The sequence below is a fragment of the Elephantulus edwardii genome, unplaced genomic scaffold, assembly GCF_000299155.1.
Source record: "Elephantulus edwardii isolate Elephantulus edwardi_28Jun2011 unplaced genomic scaffold, EleEdw1.0 scaffold00161, whole genome shotgun sequence".
Lineage (NCBI taxonomy): Eukaryota > Metazoa > Chordata > Mammalia > Macroscelidea > Macroscelididae > Elephantulus > Elephantulus edwardii.
The window spans coordinates 1,565,081-1,587,697 of record NW_006399911.1 but is presented as its reverse complement, the minus strand read 5'-3'; the positions used below and the strand labels follow the sequence as shown (position 1 = coordinate 1,587,697).

Sequence of the window (22,617 nt, the reverse complement as noted above, 5' to 3'; positions counted from 1 at the left end):
TTTTATAATTAAATAAAAACAAAGTCAAAGTCATCACTGCAGAGTTGCAATGGACACTAAATTGGTGTCTCCTGTGGGTTTTCAGGGGCTGTAAAGAGCATGGGACGATACTACCCATCTTTTTCCCTTTGAATGGTTGGTGGATTTGAACTGGCTGCCTTTAGGTCGGCATCACAATTCCTTACTCACTATGCCACCAGAGCTCTCTTTTTATAATCAGAAGAACATTATTTTAAAAAAGCAATCATGGGAGACTTTACCAGATACATCTAATTTTAAAAATTAAATACAACAAAGTAAATTGTAGACAGCTTGAATCAGACCAAGCCAAGATAACAGAATGACCTCATTAATCTGTGAAGGACTTAATCTAAGAAAGGCTTTTAATTTGCTTTTGTCACAGTGTGTGAAGAAAATTAAAACTGTGATAAAGAAGTTATATTTTCTCTGTGTGATTCCTTAGAGAGCTTTAATTTCCATTTTTTCATCTTCTTTAATCAGGCTCAAGATAAGCAATCACGTTGAAGATAAGTCATTCTGACTCGGAAATAACAATATTCCAGGGTTCTGATTCAAGCCTTCAAACTAGGAGGGAAACGGTGGTGTAGCACACAGCTTCTTAAAACAGGCTCACTCAAGCATGCTGGGGAGTGTGACAATCATTCATTAACAGGCTATGCACCCCATTCTCAGCAATGTCAGAGGAGGCTTGTTCTGAATTTTTCCACCATTCGAAAAGATGATTTTTTTCTGAGTCATTAAGGGAACACTGTTAGCATGGGTGTTTGTGCCACTATTGTGCCAATGATCCTTCAGAAGCCCAAGTTAATGCTTTTCTAAGTGCTATGAAAGAGGGAACAATTTTTGTTCTGAGCTAAAGGAATTCCCATCTAAATGCAAATTGAGACAAGTCCATCTAGCATGCATGAGGAAGTACAGTAATTTCACAACTGTTTAATGTCCAGTCTTCAAAATGCATTTTCATACAATTGTATGCATGGCAAGTGCAGGTATGCAAAGAAGTGTCCCTTATTAGAATTAACTTATGTTTGAAAGGGACTAACACCATGGGCATACGAGGGTCTGCAAGTGATAATTCTACATGCTATTTTTATATCTCAGTGATGGTTAAGGCTTGGCAGTTGTTTGGCAGTTATGGTACAGTCATTCCTTTGAGGAATTTGGTTGTAATATAACCTTGATGAGATCTGATATGAGCAGCCTATCATTTGAAAGGGGATTGTATCGGGGGATGTGGTCTGCACTGAATATATATGGATGTCTGACAGAGCTCATTTGCTTTTTGTTCCATCAGGCTCCTGCATCAGGCTTGTCACCTCTGTGGTTCTCTGAACTTGAACTAGTAGCCCACCCTTCCCTCTGGCCTTCAGTCTCAACAAATGCACACGCTATTTCCTATCATTCTGTATGTGTATCTGTATGCGGTTTTACATATATCTGTATGTGGAGGACCCAGCCAACAATCTTTGCTTCTAAGATAGTGGTTCTAGAAAAACAAAAGAATGAGGATAGCTTTTCTAAAATAGTTCTCAAATCTGATTAATCTGGAGATGCTGATGGCTCTACATTTATTAGTAAAGAAGGTTCTGCTAATCCATGATGTGAGGTGGACCCCAAACACCACATATCAGCATCAAAAGATTAAATGTTAGTGTGGTGATAATCTGCGTGGTCATATGTTTGACAATTTTGTTCACAGTTCTGTCAGGAAGAGAAGTTCAGGGAGGCTGGCTTCTTGATCCTACTTGAGCTAGACAAAGTGATGAAAGAGAGACTCTCTAAGTTCTAATCAATAAAACCAGCCCTCTTACTCCCATATGATGTGATTAACCCACCTGGATTTAGGGAGGCTTTAAGATCTCACCTGGGGCACTAACTGAGACATTGCCTGGTAGAAGGAGATGCCGTAAAACACTGATTCATGTTCTCCAAGACAACTAGGTTTTGCTTCTTACCTAGAAGCTTTGTCTCTCTTACTTCAGACAGATAGCTAGGTGATGCTATTCCTTGGAAAGGGACATCATGGTTTGATGGAGGGTCAGCGAAGGAGAGCAAGACCCTCGAGATGGACTGACACTGATTGCAGCAATGGGCTTGAGTGTGTCAGAGATGGTGGGGATGGCACAGGACAGGACAAGGTTCAGATCTGTTGTTCACAGGGTCTCTATGAGTAGTACTCGACTCAATGGCACCTAACAACAAAAAACACCTGTAACTAGAGCTAAATCCCAGCAAGTCCCAAAGGGGAAATACCAATTGTGTTCCAGGATGAAATACACTCAAAAGAATTGCTTGATTCTCCCCCTCTCCCCAATATGTACAAACAGAAGCCTAGAGAATATGTGTGGGGTAGAGGCGTAAAGAGCACGAAATGGGATCAGTCTGAGTCTATTGATGATTCCATAGGACAAATGGACTACACTTGCCTGGGAGCTGGGCACTCCATGTCTTCAATAACAAAATGTACTGCTGCTGCTGCCAGAAATAGAAGAAAATGGAAATGTATTCTGCTCCAATTTCACTATATGGACGTGAGCAAAATGTCTTTATTTTCCAAAGGCCACATAAGTCATGAACTGTTTAGGTATTTAAGTATATACAAATGTTCCACTAATCTGATTTTAACATTAAGGAAAAGAAACAGGGAACTCTACGATATAACAAGCACACATAAGCATAATATTTGCTATAATCTCCAAAAGAATTTATGCTATTAATTTATTACTATACATATTCAACTCCAAGAATAAAAAAGGGAGCTGGGATGGCTCAGTAGGTATGAAGTTGAGCTGCCAACCCAAAGCCAGGCAAATCAAATCCACCAACTGCTCCTCAGGAGAAAGATAGGCAGTCTCTTCCCATGTGATTTACTGCCCCCCTGCAAGGTTGGCTGTGAGCTGATTTTTGACTTGAAGGTACATAACAACAATATATACTAACACTCTTGAGTCGTCATGAAGCAAGAACTGAACTGCCCCACAGCATTTTCTTGGCTCTGAACTTTATGGAAGCAGATGAACAGGTTTCTCTCCTGGCTAAATCTTTCTCCTGCAGAGTCTCTGGGGAATTCAAACTGCCAATCATTTAGTTAGCAGCTGAAGGATTTCACTGCCACACCCCAGAGCTCCTTTTAGTCGTTATTTCTTATAGGGAGTGGTGTTGTTAACCCAAAGGCAGTGCCTCTCTGATAGTTCAAATCCACCAGCAGCTCTGCAAAAGAAAGATGGGCAGTGGGACTATGTCGATCCAGCCATGAGGGTCTTTCTCTTTTTCACTGACTTTCTATTTCTAGGGGTTGGTCCTTTCTGATACTATGTCTGAAACAATCAACAGGACCTTTCCCCATCCTCACTTCTCAGGAGCTTTCGGGTTGCTCTTCCAAGAGAGATGTATTCATTCTTCTGGAAGTGATTTATAGCCTCCTAAAAACCCAATGGAGTTAGTTCTGACTTAACAGCAATGAACATGAGATATTTTGAGTTTTCATTAGCAAAAGATTTTAATTAGTAAAAGACCTTTGCTGTTGCTGTTACTGTTGCTATGTGTTATGAGTTGGAACTAAATCATAGCTGATCCTCCAGTGGGTTTTCAGAGGCAGTAAAGCACACAGGAGGTGATTGCCCAGCTTCCCCTGAGAAGCATCTGGTGGATCTGAACCATGTTTATGCCTGTGGGTTGGCAGCACAAGTCTTCACCCACCGGGCCACCAGAGCTCCCTAAAGGACCTTTGATGCTTAAATCAAACTGACCGGTATCTTAATTTCTTTTTTGAGATGTGTAAGCACTGAAACACTGTGATTATGTCTTTATTTTTGCTATTCACCCAGTAAGGCTAAGGCATATTTGTTTATGTAATGAGCTGTGCCCCAGGAATTCTCAAAACAAGTTCCTTTCCTCTCCTGTAATGACAGCACTTATCAGTTCACAGCTGTAGGTGACAGAAGTCCAGGAGCTAGGAAGCATGTTTGTGGCACTTTAGACTACTTTTGTCTCTCGTATAGTCACAATTCTCTATAGAGAATTTACACACACACACACACACACACACACACACACACACACGGATATATATATCTCCAATATGAAGTTTTTAAAAAAATTAAAAGTGTATTTCTATAGATATGGAAGGAAAAGATTTTGTGAACAAACCAAAATAGACTCTTGAGGTGAAAAGACCCAACTACGTTTCCTTGAAGCTACTTATGCTGGAGAACAAAGAACAAAGTTCCCAAAGACCAACTATTGAGACCTGCTTTGGTCATATAAATCCCTCCACTTGGGAGCTGCCTTCATTCTGCTCATCAATCTCTATTCCCAGTAGAGCAGGAACACTGGAAGAATGCCAATTATCATACCCTTTTTTGACAGTTCTATTCTCTGCTTGTCTCTTCAACACACAGGCAACACGTTTCTAAGCTTCCACCCATGATAACCAGTCCTGTTATAAATCAGTTCTCTCTGTAGTCCCTGCTCTTTGACCCAATGGGATTTTTTAAAATCCAGACTATTTTTAAGATATCTAATCTGCTGTGAGTAATGAACCTTGGAACTGTCAGTTTGCCATTTCTGGGCAGATAGTTTTGACATTAGAACACTACTAGGTTTATAAGTGAACAGGACATAAAAGCACACGAAAATCTATGTAACCACTTCTTAGTGATTTGACGTGTTTATAAAGAGGTTTTAAACATGCGAAGGCTGGACAATGAAAAAGGAAGGCTGAATAACCTATGCCTTTGAGTCAGGGCATTGGTGAAGAATATTGATTACACTATGGACTTTCAGAAGAATGAACATCATCTTGGAGGAAGAACAGTCTGAATGCTCTTTAGAAGTAAGAATGGGGAAAGATGCTCTTGATTATTCTGGACATGTTAACAGGAGAGAACAATCCTTACAAACAGAGGGTCAGTGAAAAAGAAAGACCCTTCGTGGATGGATTGGCACAGTGGCTGTATGTGTTCAAACACAGTGTGTTCAAACATACCTGCTGCTGTGAGGATGGCGTAGTGCTTCGGGCCTCCATAAGCTGGAAGTGGCTCAACAACAAGTAACAATAACATATAACAAAAAGGAAAAGTTCTTGTATCTTTCTTCCCGAAGAAATTGTTCCAAATACCAGCATTCAAAGACTGGTAAGTGATCCCCCTTCACATAGTATTATGAGGGAAACAAAGCATTTTGAAGACTAACAATGTTGAGATTTAGTTTTAAAAACCAACCCAAAGCTCCAGTTTATTATCTATTGCTTGATTCCCTGACTGTCCACAAAGAAACAACTATTAATTACCTACTGATAAATAGTCAATTACCCCAGAGCTCATAATTTATCATGTCTCCTGGTTTCTGCAGGGTGGGAATCTGTGGGTAGTCCAGGTGGGTGGGTATCTAGGTGTCATGGGCAGGGGCTTCTCAGGACTGGGGGAACCACTCTTAGCAGGACTGATTTTTATGGCTACTAGGTTATGCTGGTCCTTTTTTCCTGGGCCTGGGGAAACTTTTTTCATTCAACCCCTACCAATCATCCTGCCACCCCCACCCCAATTAAAAAAAACAAATCCAGACAACTAAAACATATTGCCGTCAAGTCACAACCAACTCTTAGCTGATCCTCTGGAGGTTTTTCAGGAGACAGTAAATGGCACAGGAAGACTGAACATCTTTCTCCAACAGAGCCACTTATAGATTCGAGCTGCTAGAGAGGTGACACCCTTGAGCTAGAAGAGTAAGTCCCCACAGAATATGTCACCAGAGCTCCGTTTTCAGTTCTGTTACATATAAATAAATTCACTGTTAAGAGATTGCCTATGTTTCTTGGCTTTTTGGGTAAGGATTTTGGTATTACAAAATTAAAAGTAAAGAATAAGTCCACATATTTGAATTTTTTTTTCTGCAGCTGATGAGAAAGCTGTCAATGGGTACTCTCCATTTTTGACCAAGAATTGCCCTTGCCTCAAAAGAGTCGCTTTCTCTAAGCTAAGCTCCTTACCTTAGAAGCTTCCATCCACTGACTGGTTAATGGGAAGGTATAAAGATTTGCCAACTGAATACAAAGACACTCAGTCATCAATTAGGGGTGACTCTCATGGGTTATTCTAGCATCAGGGCATCTGGAGTCAGGTGAAGCTTTGGTTGAGACTTGCATTGCTCAGTTCTACTTCCTACTCTTTTCCCACAGATGCTAATCCCGAACAGTCTTTATAAGCATCCTGCTCACTATTCTCTTTTGAAGTTTGTATTATGGGGAACCCAAAGTCCAAGTCTATGTTACATAAGGATTGCTCTTAGAAAAACTAATAAAAACTTTATCATCTAAATTGTTGTTGCTATGTGTCGTTGAGTCGCTTGCCACTCACAGCGACCCTATGTACAAAAACCTGCTCTATCCTGTGCCAACTATACTGTCTCTGACACACCAACCCTCATTACTCCATTCACTGTATCAATCCATCTCATTGATGGTCTCCCTCTCTTTCTCTGTCCCTCCACCCTTCCAAGCATGATGTCCCTCTCCAAGGAACAGTCAGTCTCTCCTTGCAACATGCCCAAAGTATGTCAGATGAAACTTCAGAATCCTTGCCTCCAAGGAGTAGCCTGGCTTTCACACTCTTTAGCACTCTTTCACACTCTTCACACTCCTGGCAGTCCATGGTATAATCAATACTCTTCTCCAGCACCACAGCTCAAAGGCATCAGTTCTCTTTCTATCATCCCTAGTCATTGTCCAGCTCTCTGAAACATAGCAAGCAACTGCAAAGACTACGGTGTGGATCAGGCACACCTTAGTCTCCAGAATAATGTCATTGCTATTCAGTATTCTGGAGAGGTCCTTGAGAGCTGACTTTCCCAATGCAATTCATCTCTTGCTTTCCTGGATGCTTGTACTGAGAGCACTGGTTATGGAGCCAAGCAAACTAAAGCTGTTAACAATCTCAATCTCTTAACCATCTATCATGATGCTGCCAATTGGCACAGTGGTGAGAATCTCTGTTTTCTCGATGTTGAGCTTCAATCCATATTGAATCTAAATTGTTGTGGTTGTTGTGTACTGTCAGATTGGAATGAACCCATAGTTGATCCTTTTGTGGGTTTTCAGGGGCAGTTAATTGCACAGGTGGCGATTGCTCATCCTCCCATGGAGTGGCTGGAGGCCTCGAACTGCATGCCTTTGGGATTGCAGTGCAGCTTCTTGCCACTAGGGCACCAGAGCTCATGGAACATTCTCCAGAATAGACCACATATTAGGTCACAAAGCAAAACATGACTTATTAAAATAAAATACTACAAAGCATCGTTTCAGATCGTTGTTGTTAGGTGCTATTGAGTCTTGAATTACCTGCAACTCATAGTGACCCTATGTACAAAAGCTCTGAAGCCTGCTCTATCCTGAGCCAACCTTACAGGTTTTGACATACATATACCCTCATGAATGTACCATGGACTGCCAAGAAAACAAACAGACTCATCCTAGAGAGGGTTAAACCAGGCTATTCCTTGGAGGCAAGGATTCTGGGGCTTCGTCTGACATACTTTGGACATGTTGCAAGGAGAGACAGGTCCTTGGAGAGGGATATCATGCTGGGTAGAGTAGAGGGATAGCGCAGGAGGGGAAGACCCTCTATGAGGTGGATCGATTCAGTGACTGGGGTAATCGGAATGGGTGTGTCAGAGGCAATGCGATTGGCACAGGATAGAGCAGGGTTTAGGGCTGTTGTACATAGGGTCACTATGAGTCGCAAACGACTCGACGGCACATAACAACAACAACAACAACCCTCATTACCCCAGTCATTTAGTCAATCTATCTTATTTAGCAATGCTATAAAATAAGAAATCAACAAAAGGGAGGCCATAGGAAAAACATATTGACTATTCAGTAACACTCTGCTTGAACACTACTGTGATTTAGAAGCAACTAAAGATTTTCTTAAATAAAATGAGGATGAAAATAAAATACACTAAAATCTTTGAGACACAGCAAAAGCAGTACACAGAGGTCAATTTACAGCAATAAACACAGACATAAAAAAAGAAGAAAGAATCAAAATGACAATTTTAACCTAACTTCTCTCACAATCAGAAGATCAGCAAGCAAAGCCTAGTCTCCAGAAGAAAGGAAACAATACAGATCAGAAAGCAATGAAGTAGAATATACAGAAAAATTACAGAAAGAATTAACAAGACTAGAAGTTGGTTCTTTGAAAGGATTAATACAATTTTTAAAAGCCTCTGGCTATCAAAAGAAAAGAAAGAAGGAGGCACAAATAAAATGAATAAAGAATGACACAGGTGATACCACAACAGGAATAAAAAGAACAGTAAGAGCTCACTTTGAAAAACCCAGAGGAAATGTACAATTTTAGAAACTCATTGCCTACTTAAACTAACACAGAGGTAAAAAATTTGAATAGCACCATCTCAAAAGAAGAAATTTAACAGATTATAAAACTACTCTGAAAAAACCCCAAAACGCTTCTCTTAAAAAAAAAAAAAAAGTCCTGGTCTAGATGACATCCCTGGTGAAGTCTACCAAGCATTCAGAGAACAGTGGACACCAATTTTATTAAAAATACAGAAAAAGACAGAACATTCCCAAACTCATTCCATAAAGTGAGTATAACCCTGACACCAAAGCCAGGTAAAGACACTAAAAAAGAAAATTTTAAATAAACATCTCTCATGAACACAGATGCAAAAATTCACAACCAAATCCTAGCCAACTTCCCAGTTCCTGCTTAGACTCCGTCAGGGTTGGAGGTTATCCAGAGTTTAGTGTTTCCACGCACCACCCCAGAAGTGTTTCTGTTCTTGTGGATTTACCGTTTAAATGGTTAGTATTCTGTTCTGTGCTGTCATCCTCAGTCCCTGTCCAGCTCTCTGATGCCTTTGAATTGTAGTATTGTAAAAGAGTCTTGAACATTCCATGGACCACCAAGAAAACAAATTGGTCTGTCTTGGAATGGGTGAAACCAAGTTTCTCCTTGCAGGAAAGGATTTAGAGGCCCCGTCTCACATACTTTGGACATGTGGGCATGAGGGACCTTTTCTTGGAGAAGAACATCATGGTTGGAAGGGTTGAGGGAGAGCACAGGAGAGGAAGACCCCGGATGAGATGGATTAATACACAGTAACTGGGGCAATGAGGCTTGGTGTGTCACAATCAATGAGACTGACTCAGGACAGGGCAGGCTTCAGAGCTGCTGTACAGAGGGTCGCTATGGGTCACAGGTGACTTGATGGCAGTTAACAACAACACCAACATTCTGTCGTACTCCCTTTTGCTAGTTCCTCCTCTTCTACAGTTGCTTCTTGCCCTCTCTTCTCACAGTGGGATCATCTTGCTTCACTCCAGATCTGTGCACACTTTCTCTGTCTTCATGGAGATTCTGTGGGATTGGCTTGTTCTCATATGTTTGAGTTCCTTTTTTTTCAAGATGGCACAACTCTGTAAGAGGCTCCATTGTGTCTCCCTTCTCACTTTTTAGCTCTTTCTATTTCTCTTTCTACCGGGTGCTCATTCTCATTCCATATTTTTTTCTTTTGCAGCCTGGATTTCCACAGTGGTTATCTGTATGTGCTTCACTCCATTTTTCTGGTCTGCTGTTACACAGGAGTTGAGTAGAGTGTGTCACCAGGATGCCACCTTGTCTTCGTCGTCCCTAATGCCCTTTCTTAATGAAAATGCTAAAGAAAATTGTGATAGAAGGGGAATCCCTCAGCAGGGAATATACAACAGTCAACAGCCACCATTATGCTTAATGAAAAAAGACTCAGAGTTTCCACATTGAAATTTATAAGAATGTCTACTCTAAACACTTCTATTCAATGATATATTGAAAGTCCTAGCAAAAGCAGTAATATAAGAAAGGGAAAGAAAACATGCCCAGATTATAAAAACAGGAGTAAAAATTACCTCTATTTGTGAACGTTATGATCCTATATATTTTAAAAAATCCCAAGACGCCCACAAGAAAACTTTTAGAGCTAATATAAGAATTTTGCAAGGTTGCGGGATACAAGGTCAAGAAACATAAATCAGTTGGGTTTTTATACACCAGCAATGAGAAATGTGAAAGGTAAACTAGGGGTACAATTTCTGATACAAGGTTAGAGAAGGCCATGGACATCTTAGTTGGTAGAACTCACAAGTAGGACTGAAAGCCAGTGCCAGGTAGATAGTGAAAAGGTTGTCCTCCAGTGACTGAAGGATAATATTTCTGAGCAGAAGAAAATGTTATGGGGTGACCATCCTGATTTCCTCAAGTCCAAACTACATGTGTATCAGGGATGATGAGGATGGTCCAGGATTTAGGACAGGCTCTGTTGTTCACAGTCGCTCTCAGCTGTATTTGACTTCAAGGCCCTGAACAACATGAATGTGGGGGTTGTGACTTGATCCTTCCTGAAATTCGTATCGCAGGCACCCAGGCATTTATTGCCAAATGCCAAGGACAGAGGACAAAGTCCAGGGTGATCACTGAAGGCAGATATAGGACACTTCCTCTCTGGCCCTTCCACTACTTTATAAAAGCTCTTCTTAATCCATCAAATCAGTTCTCTCCAGTCAATCTGAGGAAGTCAATACTTTCAGACTTTCCCCATCACCACTGATGCCTCCCTGCCAGTCACTTTCCTGCTCTTGCCATGATCCATTCCCAAGCGTGTGCTCTGCTCTTCTTTGCATTTCTGAAGCACATCCAGCCCAGAGTTCTTTGCCTAACAGCTCTGAGTAGGCTTAGCATAAGATTAGAGGGCAGGAAGAGGAAACTTCTAGACATCTGTCCTTCTGCCTGCACCACATTTCTAGCCATTGATTTATTCTCCTCAGCTCCAGCCCTGGGGTCTGGTTTCACCACCAGGAGGATGATGCCTCCTTACGGGCCCTGGTAACACTGTGTTCTCTCATCGACCCCCTTGCTCTAAGGGGAGCAGTGTGTTCCTGGTTTAGGTCATCTCTGAGTCGTCTGATCATCCTTATTTTGACTTCTCTTTTGTGTTGGCACCTGGAGAACCAAGTTCTCTTCAGAAACCTTTATAGGCCTTCCCTTGAGACCTCTGGATAGTAGTGTTCCTCTCAGACACACAAGTGTTAACGGGCCAAGCCCTTTCCTCTGTGTGGCTGGGCTACCAGTTAGCTTCCCTGCTACTCTCTTTTCCCCAGCCACCATCCTCCTCAGACATAGTCCTGCTCAACTCCTCTTACTGCTTCATGTTCTAATTATAAAACCTGGTCCTCCAGCCTCATGCTCATTCCCATCCCCAAATACATTCTTTCTTCCTTCTTCCATCTCTCCCCTTTTAGGCCCTCCCACTTAGTCAGCTCAGGGGCCACCACTGGCTGAAGCCATCAGCACATGGTGACTTTACCAGAACAATCATTTTCCTGTTCTGATCTCCTGTAGTGTCTATGATTTGTTCTAGTCATTGTCCCAAAGCAAACTCTTCCCACTTGTACTTAGCTGTTTTGCTCCCAATAAAGTAATTCTTTTTTGTTGTTGTTATGTACCGTAGAGTTGGAACTGTTGAAAGCTGACCTCCAGCGGGTTTTCAGAATCAGTTAATCACATGGGAGGAGACTGCCCATCCTTCTCCCACAGAGCAGCTGGTGGATTCAAACTGTGCACCTCTGGGATTGCAGTACAGCTTCTTGCCACTAGGCCACCAGAGCTCCCTAATAAAGTTATACACTCTAGAATGAAATAGTTAATCCCTTGGCACTTAAAATGAGACTTTCATATATTAAGTGCACTAGGCATTTAATGAAAAATAATCACTGAGTCAACAAGAATGGGTATGTTCTCTGGATAATAAATACATTTTCTTTCTCCCAAAAGATGAGGTAATGGTGGGCATAATTCAATGGGGATTAAGTTTATAAAACACAATGTATGGGAAAGATTGTATTAAACACAATGTGAATGGAGGAAAATGTGAAATACAAAGTATACAAAGTTTGTATGCAAACCAGTATAAAATGAAAATATTTTAAAAAAAGAGACAATAGTGAATGAAGAAATTACACCAGTATGGGAAGACTTCAGTGATTTGGCAATTATAACCTTGCTGGGCCCAGGCTACCACGGGGCACCAGTGGAGCTAGCATGCACGTGGCAGGCATTGATGGGCAGGGAAGCCGCTCTGAGGGCATGAGTTACAGTGAAGAGTGCTCCAGTGCTATGGCTGAGCCAGGCTCTTCTGTTAATTTCACTGGACCATCTCAGCTGTTACTCTGTAGGACATATAACTCCAGCATACTACTTTTTGAAAGCTACCTTACTGTGAATGCCGCCCAAGCCGCCAAACTTCACAACTGAGAACGGTAGTGTAAAATGTTTATGCTTTTACTTTTTTGCTTTGCCCATGGCTTTTCTCTTTAATATTCCAATCAAAGTTAAGTCAAATAAAGCTTTTACTAATTGATTTATTTTTTTTTAAGGAGCAGCTGAGGGTTTCTGTGAAGAAGTTTTCTGAGGAAAACATTTCTGGGGCATGTTCCAGACGAAGCGTATGTGAGCATCTTTCTTTGGATTTCCATTTGCCATTCCTACCCTCAACAATTACTTCCACTAAGCCTCTGATTTAGGATATAATATGCTCATACAAGAGAATTCTCGTGCAACAATGAAGGAATTTTTTTTTTAAGTGAACTGGGGCAGGTAGGGAAGAAAATGTGCAGCAGTGAATGAATAAAAATCCAATTTTTTGTAAACATCCATTAAAATAAAGAGCATTCTGGTGGCCTAGTCTAGTGTGTCAGAGGTGATGAGGACGGCACAGGATAAGGTGGGGTTCAGGCTGGCAGTTCATAAGGTCATCATGAGTCATACTCAACTTGATGGCACCTAACAACAACAACAACAACAACAACAAGAAGTGAGTAAAGGGATAGGCAATCCCTTCCTGTGCAATTTACTGTCTCTGAAAACATGCGGAAGTTCACCTACTGGTTGGTTCTGATGGCAAACAACAACAATGCATAAAGAGTTGTGGCACCAACCCAAAGTCAAGCAGTCTGAGAAAGATGGGTATCTCTTCTTGTGAAATTTACTGCCTCTGAAATTCCACTGGAGGGTTTGCTGTGAGTCAGCTCTGACTTGACTACGATGAATTATTACTTCAAGTGTCAGAAGCACGCACACGTAGCTTCAGTTGTATACAAAGTGCTTCGGCAGAGGAAAAGTAATGGGGCCTGCAGCCTCTGAACGCCCAGCTGGCTTCTGCCAATGGAAGGAAGGACTTACTGTTCTGGAGGCAGCAACATGTGTCGGTGAAGTGAAGTGGGGCTTGGCCAGGCTCTGGAAGGAGGGCAGGCAGAATCGCTGGCCTTGGTCTGGAGGGGAGGAGGCATAGATGCGGTTTTCTAATCGCTCAGGTTCATGCTTATAGGATTCCAGAGGAAACGTGTGCTGCTTGGTCACTTGGGTGGGCGTCGACGGAGAAGAAGAGAGGCCGGAGGCTGGGGAGAGAAAACACCAGAAAGCCGTTAGAAGTTGTCAAGAAGTGAAGTAAGTGAGGAAGACAGAGAAAAGAGCATTTGTTTCTAAATGCTGAGCCATTCAAATGGCAGACACAGCACTAAATCTGAATATTGGGGATTAGCTTCTATAAACATATATCTAATCCTTTAGAACCTCCTATTTCCAGAAATTCCCTCATCGTTCTTCTGGGCCTGAGGGAAGGGCTTCTATGTTGGGACAGGTGCTCAAATAGTACACAAAATTTTGGGGGAAGACTTCTCACACACACATATACACCAATGTTGTTTTCCTCCATTTAGCAAAATGTAGTTTTGTCTTCTCCCTTACAAAGCACTATGCCAACAACTGCCACAGTGGTTCCCCATATTTTCTGAGATTAAGACACAATGGAGTTAACAAAATCTGCAGTAGAGATGCACAGCAAATATGTATCCGTCACATGCCCCTGGGCATTAAGAACCAGATAAGACGCTGCTATGATTATGCAAATATGAAATATACAAAGGCCTGTGAGAGTTCACAGTGGAGAGGATTCACATGAAGACAAATGGCAAAGAGAATTCACAGAGATGAGCAGGATCTTGGGAAGTAAAGATTGAAATGGGCAAGTGAAGGTGATGGCCCGTGGTGCTGGTGGAGAATCTAGGTGGCACGGACCAGGCCCGGCGGGAGTGGGGACTGAAGGCAGTGGAAGCCTGGGAGCTGGTCGTGTCCACGGTGGGTACCATCCCTGACCTTCCGCTGACTTGCTGGAAGATAATTCTGTTCCATACAGATTTATTTTCTCTCTCTTCTTTATTTTAAAAATAATGGATAGTTTATTGGTTTTCTAGGTTGTTTTTTTTCTTTTTATAATTTAATTTTTAAGTTTCATTAATGTACATTATTTTTCCCCCCACTCCCTCCCTTCATCCACCAAACTCTGTGACACCCCCCCCCCAGCCTACCCTCAGCACCTGAATTCCTCCCTTTCCCTCATAGTATATCCACACACATCTCACTGGTTATTCTTCTGATTTTACAATAATAGTCATACAATATTCTTATGTGCCTGAGTTAGTGGACTCACCATAATGCTTTCCAGCCTCACTCATGTTATATAGTATTTTCCAAAATCGCTGCTCCTGAGGGTTGCAGAGTATTTAATTATGTGAATGTACCACAGTTTCTTAATCCAGTCATTTGTTGAAGGACATATGAGCTGTTTCCACGTTCTTGCTATTGTGAATAATGCTGCTATGAATATTGGTGTACAAATCTCATTTGCATCTCAGTTATGTTTTCCTTGGGGTATAGCTGGGTCACATGAAATCTTTATATTCAGCTTTTTGAAGCCATGTCAATTGCTTTCCAGGTGGTTGTACCATTTTAACAATCCTGCCAACAGTGTATGAGCTTTCCAATCTCTTCGCATTCTCTCCCACATTTACTGCTGCTGTCCTGTGAAACTTGGCCACTGTTACTGGGGTGAGAAGTACTGATTCTTCCCATGACTTCTCAACAACTAAGGATGACAGAATAAGAATCGATGTCTTTAAGTTGTGGTGCTGGAGTACTGAACATATCATGGACCACCAACAGAACAAACAAGTCTGTTGTGGAGAGGGTGAAACCAAGTTTCTCTATGGAGGCAAAGATTTTCAAGTTCTGCCTCACATAATTTGGGCCCATGGCCAGGAGAAACCAGTTCTTGGAGAAGGACATCATGCTTGGAAAGGTGGAGGGACAGTGCAGGAGAGGAAGACCTTGGATGAGATGGATTGACACAGTAACTGAAGTAATGGGGGTAGGTGTGTATGAGATGATGAGACTGGCTCAAGACGGCAGGCTTCAGAGCTACTGTACATAGGGTTGCTATGAGTTGCAGGGGACTTGATGGCTCCTAAGACTCAACAACAACCACAACAGCCACACTGGAAAGCAGTTTGGCATGTCTTCAAAAAGCTGAACATAAACATTGCGTTATGACCCAGCTATACCCCAAGGAAAACATAACTGAGATACAAATGAGATTTGTACACAACAGCAAGAACATGGAAACAGTTTTTTGACCATCAACAAACAACTGGATTGAGATTCTTAACAATTTCAACTTGCTCAGTTCTACAATCAACACTCTTGGTAACAGTAGTCAGGATATCAAAAGACAAATTGCTTTGGGAAAGTCTGCTGTCAGAGACTTCACAATGTCAGTCTAGAGACCAAGATGTGCCCAATCCAGGCCATGGTCTTTGCAGTTGCTTGCCATGCATCAGAGAGCTGGACAACGACCAAGAATTAATGCCTTTGAGCTGTGGCGCTGAAGAAGAGTATTGAGCAGGAGAAGGTAGGAGGCAAGGTTTTCAGACTCTGTCTCACATACTTTGGGCAGGTAGCCAGAAGGGACCAGTTTTTAGAGAAGGATATCATAGAAGTTTGGAAGGGTAGAGGGACAGTGCAGGAGAGGCAGATTCCAGATGAGAGGGATTGATACAATAGCTATAGTAATACAGGTAGGTATGTCAGAAACAGTGAGACTGGCTAAGGATAGAACAGGGTTCAGAGCTATTTCAGAAAGGGTCACTATGAGTCATAGTTGACTGGATGGCACATAACAACAATTGGGATGAGATGGTATCTCATGGAGGTTTTTATTTGCACCTCTCTTACAGCCAATGATTTTGAGCATTTCTTATGTGTCTGTAGGCCATCCACATGTGTTCCTCAGTGAAAGGTCTTGTCATATTGATTGCCTATTTTGTAACTGGGTTATGTAATTGGGTAATCAATGGAGGTCCTGTAGCATTCTGTAAATTTTCATTAAGAGACCCTTGCCTGATATGACATTGCCAAATATTTTTTCATAGTTGGTTTTCTTTTCACCATATTGGAAAAAGCTTTTGATGCACAGATACTTAATCGTTAGAAGGTCTTATTCATTGACATTATCCTCTCCTGGCTGTGCACTGATTAATTTACCAATAGATGAAGAATATGGGTTTGAGTCCAATTATTGTTCTTATGATAGATCCCTGTTTATTAGAAACTAGATATCTTTTAAAAATCATGCAAGTCGTTGCTCCTTAGAAGAAAGATAGGCAGTCTCCTTCCATGTACCTTACAGCCTCAGAAAATCCGCTAGAGTCAGCTATGAGTAGAACCAATTCCACAGCAATGACTGACTTAAAAAAATTAAGTATTATTTACTCAGAAAATTTAATGTGATGCTAAAAATCACTGGCAATAAAAGAGATGCAAATCAAAACCACAATGAGATATCATCTCACCCCAGCACCAATGGTAAAGTTTAACAGGACAGCAAGTAACAAATATTGGCAAGGATATGGAGAGATAGGAACTCTCATACACTGTTGGTGGGATTGTACAATGGTATAATCATTTTGAAAGGCACTTTGGTATTTTCTAAAAAAACTGAACATAGAAATTCCATATGATCCAGTTATTCTACTTCTAGGAATATACCCCCCAAAAATTAGAACTGATACACAAATGTAGATTTGTACACCAATGTTCTTAGCAGCATTATTCAATATTGCAATAACATGGAAACAGCTAAAATGTCCATCCACAATCAAATGGATTGAGAAATTGTGGTACATTCACACAGTGGAATGAAGGTTAAACTGGGTGGCTCCTTGGAGGCAAGGATTCTGAGGCTCCGTCTAACTTACTTTGGACATGTTGTGAGGAGAGACCAGTCCTTAGAGAGGGACATCATGCTTGGGAGGGCGGAGGGACGGTGCAGGAGAGGAAGGCCCTCTATGAGGTGGATTGATTCAGTGACTGGGATAATTGGGATGGGAGTGTCAGAGACAGTGCGATTGGCACAGGACAGAGCGGAGTTTAGGGCTGTTGTACATAGGGTCGCTATGAGTCGCAGGCGACTTGACGGCACATAACAACAACAACAAACACCAGCTATTTAAAAAATTACTACGTATCTTGGGAGGTAGTGGAGAGCATTACACTGGGTGAACTAACTCAGTCTAATAAGGACAAATACTGGATACGGTCATTATTGTAGAAATATAAACTGGAAAAACGTGTATAAGGATCCAAGAGGGAGGCAGAGAGGGTAGGCAGGAGGTAGATGGGTGAGTATGGACATGGGGGAAATCATAGGGTTGCATAACTTGGTGGGTGGAGGGAGGTAGCATAAATGAAATGGGAAAGGTCCAACAGGGATTTGGGAAGACAGGATAATGGTGGGCATAGTCCAGTGATGATAAATTTTATAAAACATAATGAATGGGAATGATTGTATGAAACACAATGTGAATGAAGGATAGTGGGGAAATACAATGTATACAAACTTTAAAAGCAAACTGACATAAAATTTTTAAAAAATTAATTTAAAAGCCATTGTTCTACTTTTGAGCCAAAGACTGGCTAATGCCATATTTGAATACTTATCTGCCTCCTGCCCTGGTCCCAGTCACTCCTTTCACAGCTTGTGTGGTCTGCCCCACTGGACAGCTCCCCAGCGGCAAGGGCAGCACCTTCCTTAGAAGGTGATGATCATGTCTCTTTTTCTGTGCCAGAAGCCATCCCATGTATTGCATTCCTTGGGAAGGGCCTGCAGTTACCAAGTGGAGGAGCCATTCAGATTTAGTGAGAAATGCTCCATAGTTCTTTGAAGAGAGAACTCCATTTCAAAAGTATCAATAATTAAAAGACAAAGTGACTCAGCAGAGCTTGCATTTTGAAAGTGCCAACTAAGCCTTCTCTCCTGTGGCAATGTTCTCCTCAGGCAATCCGTATGTAATGAAGCAAGCCCAACTCGATCTGGGGAAAGGTTAGGAGGGCTAATGAAGACCAAGAGCCATAAATAATATCACGTTGAACAGCTTTGAACGTAGAGAAAAGAAAAGAAAGGCGTTTTGGTGATGGTAACAAACCATCTCTTGTGGAAACGAGTAATTTTCTCTTCTCCATCTTCTCCCCTTAAAAAATCTTTCAAGGATCAAATGATACTCCAACTTTTGCACCTTGCCTTCCTGCTTCAACTCAATGGTACAAAATAACACAGCACATGGGAGGAGACTGCCAATCTTTCCCTTGGAGACACTGGGAGATCTGATCCTGCAGAGAGGCTCGGTCTTTGGGATAGCCTCACAACTCCTCAAGAAATATGCCACCAAAGTTCCCTTAATGTTTAAATAGGCCATTTTATTATTATTTTTTTAAAATTATGGAATAATTTGCCAAATCAAGTTTTTCAGAAAAATTCTCTGATTAGCAAGTCATAGATACACAACTATGTCTGAGTGTCCTAAGAGTAAGGTCTGAGGAAAAATAGAAGTTAGAAAACTAACAATAAAAAAAAAAAAAAAGAAAACTAACAATATTGGACAACAAGGCTGAGGGGCAGAGGACACCCACAGGAGGAAGGGCCCGGAGAAAAGATGACCCTCGAGTGGCAGGGTCGGAACATCAGAGGCACACTCATGGCAACAGGGAGAGTTTCTCACCTAAGAGAGTGAAATGCACCTGCCCAATTTTTGATAACTCCTCCTGGGGCTCTCACAGGACCAGGCCATGGTAATAATAATCACTACTAAAATAATTACTTTTGTTGTAGATTGCCGTCGAGTTGATCACAACTCATAGCAACTCTATGAACAAAAGACCTGAAATATTTTGATAATATCACTGTTTCAACAAGTTCATAGAGTTCTAATAAGGCATGTGGTTTAGGAAGTGGGTGCCACTCCTGCTTCCAAACCTGTCTTAAATTGGGGTCTCCACCAAACACTGCCCACCATGGCAAACCGCTATGGTATTTGACATCCTAAAGGCATACGGCTCAGCATCATAGCAAACCCAGATTACCTCAGTATGGCAATTTGACAGAAGAGAGCTGTTTGACTTAGAAGAATGTTCCCCCCAAATATAACAAAACTAGGCCCAAGGGCCACAGGCCTGAGGGCCCAACTGCATTTTAAATCCAAAGGCCTCCATGAGGTCATTCATTTCATAATCATTCCCAAGCAAACATTCCCATTGGCCCTAACCAAAAACTAAGAACGCTAATCTACTATTATTAATTATGGAGCTCTGGTGGCCTAGTGCTAAAAAGCTGCTCTCCAATCCCAAAGGCACATGGTTCGAGGCCACCAGCTGCTCCGTGGGAGAAGGATGGACAATCTCCTGTGTGATTTACTGCCTCTGAAAACCTGCTGGAGGTCTGCTTTGGGTCAGTTCTGACTCCATGTTGCACAACAACAATAACATTATTAATTATAAGGGAGTCCTGTGCTGTGTCTTCTAGGAAGGCTTTCCTCCCCTTCTGCTGTTCCAAAGGACAGTATTTAGGACCTGCTGCCAGTCTGAGAGAACAATGGCTTGGGTTCTCCCACGGTGAGCCTGGGCAAGTGAATAGGCTCAGTGAGCAAACAGAAAGGGCTCCTGGCAGCCACACAGAGTGCCATACAAGTGGCTCCAGACACCAGGGAGCCACAAGCTGGTGACTTCATTGGGCCTGGCTCAACCGGTGTGAGGGAGGGAGAAGAAGAAGAGAAATATTCATGGTGGGAAGCAGAGGCCTGGGTTTCAGAAGACAAAACTTCTAGGCCTGGTTTTACCATAGGTCTCATAGCTAACCTAAATTAGGTACAACAGAAAGGTATGGGGGTGCTCCAGCTCCCCTACTCCCTAAACAAGATGTCCTGGAGCCACTGGTGGATTTGAACCACCAGAGAGGTGCAATCTTCAGGTTAGCCATGCACCACCTACAGACTATGCCACCAGGCCTCCCTTTTAATGTATAGGATTTAGAATGACCAAAAAAAAGAAAGGAAAAAGTCACTATTTGTTTCCAGCCTCAAAATTTCCTAGTAGTTTTTCACTCAGAGAGGCCCAGAGTGCAACTTTTTCATGCCACGCTGGACTGGACAAGTGTTTTGCTTTTATGCACAGATAAGGGGCCTGTTGCTATCGCCACCTTAGGAGGGACAGGGAAGAGGGTCATGAGTGGTGAGCATGGCCTGCTGTCAGGAAGATAAGGCACAAGGGGGACCGTGGCCGGTTAAGTCAACCAGCAGTGTCAGACACTCAAGTGGTGGTGTGGGCTGTGCGCTGAGACTAAGTGGGGTGCAGGGCCAAGTCACCTACCCAGTATTGCCTTAGCTCAGAATGCCTTTCTCCCAAGGAGTTAACCAGCCACTTCCACTTTTTAACATCATTTTTCAGCTTTAGTTTTTAATTCTGCATCCCATTGTTCATTTTTGATAGCTCTGTGTCCACGGACTGAACCCGAGGACTGCTGTACCTGCTCCTGGGCCCACTAACTCTGGGGGCTTGGATAACGGGAAGCCCTGAGGAAGCTCTGGTGGCCGAGCAGGTAACAGGGCTGTGTTGCCAATTCAAAGGGAGGTAGCTCAAATCCACCAGCCGATCCTCTGAAAAAGGTGGGCAGTCTCCTCCCGTGTGATTTAGGTCCTCTGAAAACCCACTAGAAGGTAAGCTATGAGCTGGTTCTGGCTTGATGGTACATAAAAACAACAATGTAAGGTCACACATCTGACAGCAATGGGGTCACACATCTGAAGACAATGAATAAGGATGACAGAATTGATGCCTTTGAGTGTGGTATTGGAGAAGAGGGCTGACTATCCCATGGTCCCATAGACCACCTAAAGAACAGATATGTCCTGGGAAAAGTGCAGCCAGAGTGCTCCTTGGAGGCAAAGATGGTGAAGCTTCTCACATACTTTGGCATATTGTTAGGAGGGGCTATTTTTGGGGGAGGGACATGATGCTTGGAAAGGAGGGTCAACAGAAGAGAGGAAGGCCCCCCTCCCCAAAGGAGATGGACTGACAGTGACTGCAGCAGTGGGCTCAAGTGTGTCAGAGATGAGGATGGCATGGGACAGGACAGGGTTAAGGTGTGTTGTTCACAAGGTCATTATGAGAAAATCTGGTTTCTACGAGAAGTTTAAATTCTTTTCCACGTTCCCCCATCTCTTTGATTAAGATTCTCCTACTGATGGTAGCTGGGCACCATGCAGTTCTGGTCTTAAAACAAAGGAGGCAATTAGTTACAAATCCCACATCCCCCTCCTGTCATAACTGTTGTTTGGGGTGAAAAGAGATCAACTGTTGTACTATGGATAAATGCCTGCAAGCTTTTTATGACATTATGCAGCACACAACAAACTAAGAGGTAAAAAAGAAGTACAGAAAATTTTATGAGGCCAATTACCTAAGGACAACTCACTAACTCAACTCATTGCCATCAAGTTGGAATAGATTCAACTCACCCTTCAGTAAGTATTTAGAGGTTGTAATTGCATGGTAGGAGATTAGCCATATTTTACCTGCACAGCCACTAGTGGACATGAACTGAGAAGCTCCCTAATTCCCTGAAATACCTTATGAAATCGTTACTCTGTATCTTCAAACCAATGAATCAAATCCTATGAAGTATCGGGTTGTATTTATAAGCGGGACTCTATGAAGAAAAATGTGGCATTCGGACTGGTCAAAGACTCATCAATAACCTTTATTATCTAGATGGCACAACCATGCTTGCTGAGGAAGGAGGAGCTGAAGCCCTTGCTGCAGTAAATGAAATACTGCAACCTTCAATATAGTTTGCATCTCAACCTCAAGGGGGGGAAAAATCCTTGCCACTGGTCTAAGAGGCAACATTATAATGGCTTGAGACTGTCAATGAATTCATCTTACTTGGATCTACAATCAACACACTCAGTACCAGCAGTCAGAAGATATAATGCACTGGAAAAGTCATCAGTCAGGAATCTCTTTTAATTATTGAGGAGTAATGATGTCAGTTTCAGAACAAAGGTGTACCTGATTCAGGCCATGGTCTTTTCAGTCACTTGCTATGCCTCTGAGAGCCGGACGACTAAGGAAGACAGAAGAACTGATCCCACTGAACTGCAGTGTTGAAGAAAAGTGCTGAATGGACAGTCAAAAGAACAGATTTGTCTTGGAGAAGGCGCAGCCAGAGTACTCCTTGGAGGAAAACGCGATAAAGTTTTGTCTCACATAATTTGTGAGACACATGGACTTCACCTGATGGTATGCATAGGAATCAGATTGACTACATCTGTGGAAGGAACCGCTGGAGAAGCTCAATATCAGCTGTGAAAAC

At 42.2% G+C, this 22,617-nt stretch overlaps 1 protein-coding gene across 1 annotated transcript in view; it reads right to left on the bottom strand.

Moving 5' to 3' along the window:
- PRKAG2 (protein kinase, AMP-activated, gamma 2 non-catalytic subunit) overlaps positions 1–22,617 on the bottom strand; it is a 409,636-nt gene that overhangs the window by 151,733 nt on the left and 235,286 nt on the right. Inside the window, exon 4 of the mRNA XM_006895189.1 lies at positions 13,263–13,477. Coding sequence (XP_006895251.1) covers positions 13,263–13,477 — 215 coding nt within the window. The remainder of the gene's footprint in view (positions 1–13,262; positions 13,478–22,617) is intronic.